The following is an 8,776-nucleotide window of genomic DNA, read 5'->3' as shown; positions in this document are numbered from 1 at the left end:
AATGACAAAGTTAAGTGTGGTGACTTCATGGTGCAGACTGTAGAGGTTCACTCACCTGACTGACATGTGGGCAGTTGGGGTTCAAATCCCAGTATGGAATCATTTTTCTCTTAAAAAGAATTAACCGTGTGTAGTCAAGACATTCCAATAATCACTAAGTTAAGTGTGGCAACTGCATGGTGTAGAGGTTCCCTCACCTGATTGCCATGTAAGCAGTTGTGGTTCAAATCTCGGTTGGAAATCAATTTTCCCTTAAATAGAAACAACCATGTGTATTCAAGAGTTTCCAATAATGACCAATTATAGTGTGGTGACTTCGTGGTGTAGAAGTTCCCTCACCTGACTGCCGTGTGGGCAGTTGTGGTTCAAAATCCCGGCTGGGAAACATTTTCCCTTAGTTGTTTCTATATATGTGTAGTCAAGACTTTCCAATAATGACAAAGTAAAGTGTGGCCAATTCATAGTGTGGAGGTTCGCTCACATGCCTGCCATGTGGGCAGGCAAGGTTCAAATCCCAGTTGGTAATCACTTTTCCCGTATACGTCATTGCCTTCTCGCAGGCGTAGTGAGACGTCATCGCTTTCACCGACTATGATTGGCTAGTGATAGAGTGGACTAGCCATAGCTACCAAACTGTATCTGGAGCGAGCTACACAAGCAAATATATTGTGGTGTTGATTTAATAGCGGTTTTGTCAACCCCCAATGGCTGAAAGAGGAGAAGAAATGGATTTGTTTGCAGATTTACTGTCAAAGCCATATTCAAGACGGACTTTTCAAGAAAAAAAAAGCTGGACATCATTAAGAAAGGTCGGACAACTCCAAAGCAAGCAAGCCTGTCACAACCGGGAACGAACATTTTCAGCACTAAATCAAATAAAAACGTTTGCCAGAAATACGACGGGACTGGCTCGACTTTCAGCATTAGCTTCGATGGCAATAGAAAAGGAGGAAAGAAAGGAGGATGGATATTGTATACAGATAAAAATGATTTTTGGTGAGTAAAATATGGCTATATTCCTAAATAAAATTTCAATTGTATGAGGCTATTATTGATGATTTTTTATGTATCGCAGCAGTAGTTGCAATAGAGGTTTTATAGCCATAAAATAGTTGAAGCTGAAGGCGTCGCTAGAAAATTCACGGACCGCCGCTGGTAATATATAATATTGAGCCGCCTGATGGTGAGTGCGAATGGGTGTCGGTCTCTCTGTGTGCTCTACGGCTGACTGGCGACCAGTCGAAGGTGGTCTGCCTTTCGCCCAAAGTCAGCATCAATGATTATTTTTCGAAATAGGGAAAAAAATACAATGATGATTAATAATGTAATACAACTAATAAGTGCTAATAGTTCCATTTTTCGAGCTGGGATAGGCTCCAGCACCCCCGGCGAGGATAAGCCGTTCAGAAAAGAAAGAAATCTTTCAGGTTACTCGATGGGCGCCCCCCCACTCGCCCTCACGTAACGAGGCGAGGTGTTCTGGCGAAAATGAAAGCAATGCGACTTTATTGAACTCAAGTCACGGAAGCTTGTCAAAGGTTACTCTGGGCGCCGCGGCGTCATGCCACTCGTAAAAAAGCCATGCGACTTTATTATTGGATGATTCATTTGGACTCTGTTATGTTCAGAACGTTTACGTACCTAATCAACGCCCACGACTCGATAAGGACAGGAGAATGTGTCATTCTAGACAAGGTCCAACCAAGCCTGAAGTTCTGTCCATCCGACTTTATTAAACACTCACGTAAGCTTGTCCAACTTGTCTTTCATTTGAGACTCGACGTCAGCTTCAAAATTGAGGAAAAAAACGTGCTTCAAGATGCTGGAGATGGCAGCTTTATTTGTTGTGGCTCTCCACATTCAAAGCGTCCAGCCCGGTAAGTCCATTTTCGCCATCTTTTGCCGGGGAGGGGGTTTGTATTCAAAGACCTTTTCAAAAGATAAGTCGTCAAAAGAAATCACTTGGGTGTCTGTGGGATTTTCTAGCAGTTTCAAGGAATCGGATGTCTAGCGCCGTCAATGGCAGCCGCGTCCTCACATTAACTCTATTCTGGTCGGAAAAAATATCTGCTTGTGCAATGATGTCCGTTTTTAAAATGAAAGGCGGAAAAATGAGGGTCAACTCGGTCAAAAGTGCCCAGTTTTGAAAATGGGATGACGACAAGATTTGGGCATTTAGATCAAGAAATGTTTTTTTCTTTTTCTTTCAGTGTTCCACACGCTGGAGTATATCGACATAGCCTCGTCTCTAATTCCAAACTTCCCAGAATACTTGCGCGTCGCTTACGTTGACGACGTGCCGATCATTCACTACGACAGCATGAGCAGGAAATTAAGTCCCAAACAGGATTGGGTGAACAAGATCACAACCCAGGATCCAGACTACTGGAGGAGTGACACGGAGATCTGTATTGACAATCAGCACGTCTCCAAAGTCAACATTAAGATTGCTAATGAGCGCTTCAACCAAAGCGGAGGTGAGTTGCCGTCCCGCTTTGGAGCGTTTTTGCGACCATTCAGGCGTCGCTCCCCTTTTTTGAGCAGACGTCGCCTTATTTCCGTGCCTTTCTCTCAGGCGTTCACACGATGCAGCGAATATCTGGCTGCGGATGGGACGACGAGACCGGCGAGGTTGACGGTTGGCAACACTACGCTTACGACGGAGAAGACTTCATATCGTTAGACTTCAAGCAATGGAGATGGCTCGCGTTCAAGCCGCAAGCGCTCGTCACCAAACACAAATGGGAAGAACAATTTGATCTTGAATATGCAAAGTATTACTACACTAAAACTTGTCCAGAGTACTTGAAGGCGCATGTGAGCAACGGGAAGGACTTCCTCATGAGAACAGGTAGTACGATCTTAGCCAACCGACGTCCTTTCCGGCCTCAACTTTTTCCTCCCCTCTCCGGCCCTCGCCCGCACGGCAGAGCTTCCGCGCCTGTCCCTGCTGCAGAAGAAGTCGTGGTCGCCGGTGACCTGCCACGCCACGGGTTTCTACCCCAGGGACGCCATCTTGTTCTGGAAGAAGGACGGCCAGAAACTCTCCAAGGGCGTGGAGAGGGAAGAGACCCTGCCCAACCACGATGGGACCTTCCAGGTCGCCACCCACCTCAGAGCGGCGGACCCCGGTGCCCGATACGAGTGCGTCTTCCAGCTGGCCGGCGTCCCGGACGACATCGTCGTCCCGCTGGACGACCGCGTCCTCCTGAGCAACGAGCGCATCGAAGGTGAGCCGCACGCCTCCGTCCGTCCTCGTCCGAAACACACGTGACGTCCGTTATTTTGTGAAGCGGAAGAAAGGAGGAAGATGGCGCTGGCCGTCGCTGTACCGTTGGCGGTCCTAGTGGCCATCGTGATCGTCGCCGCCATCGTCTACAAATGGAGAAAAGGTGAGGGACATTTGCTTCTTCAGTCGATGGCGACTAACTTTTGCTTGCACCCAAATATGCGCCAGTTGGTAAGTAAAAGCTTTTCCTTGGAGTTCCTAAAATAAGACCAGGCGGAACTCTGATGAAACCAAATGATTTTGGATTGAATTGCCTCACGACAGTTCTCCACGCCGATCGAGCTCGCTTCCCAGGAGCGCCCTGCCGAGGCCAATATTCTGCCCCAAAGCGTACCCGAACGAGATGTCGTCCCCATTGAGTGACCTAAAACGCGTGGAAAGGTGAGCGCCACGTCCCCCAGATAGCACTTTGGAAAAGATGGAATTTGCGAACGGAATCAGTATTTCATGTTAAAGGACTTCTTCCTTCATATCAAGCTATTGAAAAGCTGCGAGGGAATTTTGTAACTTTTTTTTTACTTCGCTTTTCAAATCACAAACTGTCATTTGTGTTTTTGCACAACAACTAAACATGAAATGCTTTGATTAGAAATTTGATATGTGGATATTTTCATGGGGATAAAATGACGATTAAAGCGCATTTACCCAAAAAAAAAGATTGTGTACGTTTGAAAACATGTCCACCAGGTAGCGCGACTTCACCCTTCATAACCTTTTTTGTGCAATCCCTTTGGATTAATTCATCTCGAGTCGTGTTGAGGATGAACACTAGCTTGCAAAATTTGAGTACCACTGAATAGATAGCACACAAGTATGGTCTCAAGGGTATTAAAACAGAGGTACTTTTTAATTTCGTTTTTAAAGGATTTTAGGATACTGTGATGAATTAAGGGTCTGAGCCTACAGGCCCCAAAAAATAATAGTAATAAAAAGCATAATTTCATGTTTGGCATCATGCACGCCAGAGCCTTGTTTACGTATTTGCGGCATTAAGAGACGCGACAGGACGCATCGTCCCTGAAAACAATGTTGCATGTTGTAGAAGACGTTTATTATGGAGCTCGGCAAAAAGGAGATGTGTGCCTTCTTCTGAAAGTTCCACACGGCGAATATATTTTCATCTTGTAAAAAAGGTCTGTTAAAATGAAGCAAGTGTAAATGTTTTTTATTTTTATTTTTTTAAAAATGATGCACCAATTGACTGATTCTACTGGTCATAATATTATGTACACCCACACTTTTTAAGTGTTGAGATCCAGTAGAATACTCTTAGCATTAGAAAATGCAAAGTAAATACTACGCCTCAATTAAAATAAAACTTCACTTAAACTACATGCCCGTAGTAACCATTTCAATTCTCTTTTAATTAACTAAATACTTTAAAATAATGAATTTTATCATAAAAAATGACAGTCTTTATTTTGATGAAAAAAAGTTATTCCATATACTGAACGACATAGCGTAGTGATCAGTCAAACAACAGTGGGATTCGAACCGCAGATGCCCACATGGCAGTTAGGTGAACAAACCTCTACACCATTAAGTGTCCATACTTTACTTTGTCATTATTGGAAGGTCTTGACTACACACGGCTGTTTCTATTTAAGGGGAAAATGATTCCAAGATGGGATTTGAACCCCAACTGCCCACACGGCAGTCAGGTGAGTGAACCTCTACACCAGGGGTGTCCAAACTATTCCACAAAGGGCCGCAGTGGGTGCGGGTTTTCATTCCAACCCATCAAGATGACACCTTTTCACCAATCGGGTGTCCTACAAGTGCAATCAGTGGATTGCAGTCAGGTGCTTCTTGTTTTCTGCAGAAATCTCATTGGTCAAAGTGTCTGTGCTGGATCGGTTGGAACAAAAACCTGCACCCACAGCGGCCCTCGAGGACCGGTTTGGCCACCCCTGCTCTACACGATGAAGTGGCCACACCTTACCTTGTCATTTTTGGAAACCCATGAGTACACACAGTTGCTTCTATTTAAGGGAAAATAACACCACACCAGGAATCGAACCGCACTTGTCTGCGTGGGAGTCAGTCAAACGAACCTCTACACCACAGTGTCCTCACTTTACCTGCAAGCAAGGATGGGCAATATAGAAAAAAATAATTATCTATTTAAAAAGAAAGAAAGACAAAGACTTCCTTAAATAAAAACCACCATTTATGTAGTAAATGACACAAACAGCGACTACGGTGGGGTCCTGGTCAACCCCTTCTGCCAGGAGACCCTCTTCATCAACAGGGACAAAGCCTCAGCCACTTGGGAGCCCCCGACTGGAGCCCTCTTTTCTACGCTGTGCCAGGAGGCTATTTTTCTGATGTACATTTTCTATACTGGAGAAAGAAAAAAAAAAGAATGAAAAAATGTCTGATTATTATTCTTTTCCATGTCTTTCTAAAGCAGGGGTCTCCAACTCCTGTCCTCAGGGGGGGAGGCCTTGCATCCAGTATGTTTTCTATATCTCCCTCTGATAGATCTGAAAATACAACTTCAGGAACAGGTTAAGAAAGAGTGAGATCAATTTAATAGGAAATAGGTTGATTACCGGACTGCAGGATGGGGAGAGAGCTCGAACAGCTGTGAACCGCTCACAGTCTGTTGTCCTTGCAACTCTCTCTGAATGAACAGTGGGTCAGTCTTTATATAGGCAAACAGTATAGTATAGTTTCTATGACAACAACCAAACTTTGGGCAAAGTCTGATTAATCAGTGTCAAGTCTCCATGACGACCAAACTTTGGGCAAAGTCCGATTAATCAGTGTCAAGTCTCCATGACAACAATCAAACTCTGGGCAAGTTTCTTATGATAATGATGTTTTCTATACTTACAAAAACTGATAAAATATGAACAAGCAATTGCCAAGCGACTGTCATTTTATCTTACACCCTCCCTCCCTCCATGTGTTGGTGGAGGGAGACATGGAAAACAGACTGGATGACAGGGGGTTTTCCAGGACCAGAGTTGGAAACCCCTGTTCTAAAGCTTTGTTTTTGTTTTTTTACCTTGGTTGTGGCGCCGATGTCCATTCCACTGGCTCCGCCCACACGCCACTGGAACAGGTGTGAAAAAGTGTCTGTATTTCAGGATTGCTGCTAAACAAAAGGGAAGCAAATGCATTTGTCATGAGAAGCCACAAAGTGACTGAAATGCAGCAATTTTTTTCACCACGCTCCAGTTCTATTGCCTATTTCAGGGGCGGAGTCAAGAGTTTGCAGGTGTGAACGTTGTTACAATTTTCTTTTTTTTTTAAATCCAACTGTATAAGACGATTTTCGTTTGAAAATGGGAAATCAACTGTCAACTGTTTTCTGGCAATATTTGACTTTGAAAACCAAAGGTCAAATCAGCACTTTTGTTGAATCGTGCCTCATTCAACAAAGTATGAAATGTTAGCATCGTTTTTTTTTAACGGTCACCATATTTGGCATCCAATCCAAACTAGTATTCATCATGGACTTAAAATTCAAAGAAAACGGAACATTTTGTGACCAGACGACTGTTTTGGGATTTGACGTTGTCTTCTTTTGTATTCTAGTCAAGTGTCCTTTTCAACTGATTTGACCAATAAAACTTGCTCTACTCGTTACGCCCGTTTGTTTGTTTACGTCTGGCGACCTGACGCCATCTGCGCATATATAAATCTATACACGCATTTATATATAATCTTGCAGGCCCTGACAGTCCACCACAGCAAGAAAGGCACCCAACAGGAGAGGAAAACCTTTATATGAATTAACCTAAATAATACAACACAGGAAGGAAACAAATGAGTATAATAAATCTTTTTTTAAATGTCTGTTTACATTCAAAGTGCAGACCAAACAGCCATTTTTAAGTTTAAAGCCATGTACTGTCTAAAATCTTGACCTAATATAGTTCATATCGTCATTTAAACTACATTTTTATTTCAATATTTAAAACAGTTTGATTAAATATATCCTGCTAGATGATCACCCTCATTGGCAGATAGATATAAAATGACTCTATTGTGGTAAAAGTGCTTGTACAAACAACTATATAGCATTTCATGAGTGAAGTACAACAATAAATGTGAAAACATTGTATTGGCTGTAAAAACACCACTGACAGACTTTCTTAGTGTGAGTGCAAAAAGGCCTTGGAACAGGTGAAAAATAGAAAAGAACTCTAATCCTATATCAACTGTATATAAAAACCTGTCCATTGTTTATATGTGGAGATTCCCTTTGGCACCGTTGCTCGTTTTCCTGGCCCGTGTCTTCATGACGACATTGGGAGTCTGTCGTCGGACTTTTAGCGTTTCGACGAGCTGCTGCTACCCGTGTCTGACCTCCCATCCACTGACGTGCTGTCAGGTGGACTTCCACAGAGGGTTGTTGTACATCCAACCATCTCCCTGCAACATACGTTGTACTTTTGAAAAAAAAACCTACATCAACACAATTTCCATGACAAGAAAAACGAGCAGGACCTCCTTAGTGAAATATTTTGGTGTCCAGGATTTGTTATCCGCCGCTCTCCTTCTCCCATCCGCCCTCTGACGTTCCTCCAATCCGTGTTTGTGCTCCGTGGCCTCGTCTAGATTGCCATCTTTCAGCGACTTGGTCACGTGTTGCCATAACCGCCTAAAAGCACACAAATCTGGTCAAAGTCAGTCTCGGACCGGCACTCTTTGGAGTTTTCATACCTAGATTCGGTGCGTCCTTGTTTGTCTAGCGGTCGTAGCTTCTTCCTGGTTACAGAGAGCTTGGCCGTGTCGATCACTTTGCTTTCCCCACTGCTGAAGGTGAACTCCAGGCATCCGTTCCACTCACCCTGCGCTTTACATACGATGGTGTTGGTCGGGTTGTGTTTCACCTCTGCAGTCACTCTATTGACAAAGAAACGCTTGGTATGATGTCATCACACGCATGGAATGTCACCGTAGACCAGGGGTGTCGTTAACGTCAACTCGATTTCATGTGGGCCGGACCATTTTAGATATAATATTTAGATTTTTTTAAATAAATGGATTAAAAGAACTGGATTAAAATCCCTGAATATTCAGATTTTTATAGATATAAAACAATGTTTATTTTAGCTTTTTTTAAATATATTTTTAAATTTTACAAAATGATTTTTGAACTAAAAACACAGAAAAAATGTATTAAAAAATTACAATTATTGATTTAAAAGGGGGAAAATCAAGGAAATTTAATATACATCTATACGTGTATGTGCATGTGTGTATGTGCATGCGTGTATGTGTATGCGTGTAAGTGTATGCGTGTATGTGTATATGTATGCGTGTATGCGTGTATGCGTATGCGTGTATGTGTATATGTATGCGTGTATGTGTATGCGTGTATGTGTATGCGTGTATGTGTATGCGTGTATGTGTGTATGCGTGTGTGTATGCGTGTATGTGTATGCGTGTATGTGTATGCGTGTATGTGTATTTTAGCTTTTTTTAATGTATTTTTAGATTTTACAAAATGATTTTTGAACTAAAAACAGA

The 8,776-nt window shown here is 42.9% G+C and overlaps 2 protein-coding genes across 4 annotated transcripts in view; one reads left to right on the top strand and one right to left on the bottom strand.

The window, feature by feature from the left end:
- The first annotated feature begins 1,550 nt into the window (after positions 1-1,550).
- Positions 1,551-3,964, top strand: LOC144066796 (H-2 class I histocompatibility antigen, K-Q alpha chain-like). Of its 3 annotated transcripts, XM_077590132.1 has the most exons (7): positions 1,553-1,877; positions 2,211-2,477; positions 2,576-2,851; positions 2,931-3,230; positions 3,294-3,392; positions 3,443-3,460; positions 3,554-3,964. In XM_077590132.1, exons 1-7 carry the CDS (start codon positions 1,820-1,822, stop codon positions 3,646-3,648), a joined length of 1,113 nt encoding a protein of 370 aa, XP_077446258.1. In that variant the 5' UTR covers positions 1,553-1,819; the 3' UTR covers positions 3,649-3,964. The 3 variants fall into 3 exon arrangements, with proteins under 3 accessions (XP_077446257.1, XP_077446258.1, XP_077446259.1); XM_077590131.1 differs by having other exon boundaries at positions 1,551-1,877; positions 3,294-3,460; XM_077590133.1 differs by lacking the exon at positions 3,443-3,460.
- Positions 3,965-7,008: 3,044 nt separating this feature from the next.
- The window catches only part of LOC144066797 (oxysterol-binding protein-related protein 10-like), a 53,037-nt gene continuing 51,269 nt past the window's right edge, over positions 7,009-8,776 (bottom strand). The window contains exons 11-13 of the mRNA XM_077590134.1: positions 7,967-8,149; positions 7,751-7,904; positions 7,009-7,675 (exon numbers count right to left, since the gene is read on the bottom strand). Coding sequence (XP_077446260.1) covers positions 7,631-7,675; positions 7,751-7,904; positions 7,967-8,149 — 382 coding nt within the window. The 3' untranslated portion in view covers positions 7,009-7,630. The remainder of the gene's footprint in view (positions 7,676-7,750; positions 7,905-7,966; positions 8,150-8,776) is intronic.

Source organism: Stigmatopora argus, chromosome 21 (assembly GCF_051989625.1).
Source record: "Stigmatopora argus isolate UIUO_Sarg chromosome 21, RoL_Sarg_1.0, whole genome shotgun sequence".
NCBI lineage: Eukaryota > Metazoa > Chordata > Actinopteri > Syngnathiformes > Syngnathidae > Stigmatopora > Stigmatopora argus.
Note: the sequence above shows the minus strand (reverse complement) of the source record. Positions and strands in the feature narration are given on the sequence as shown.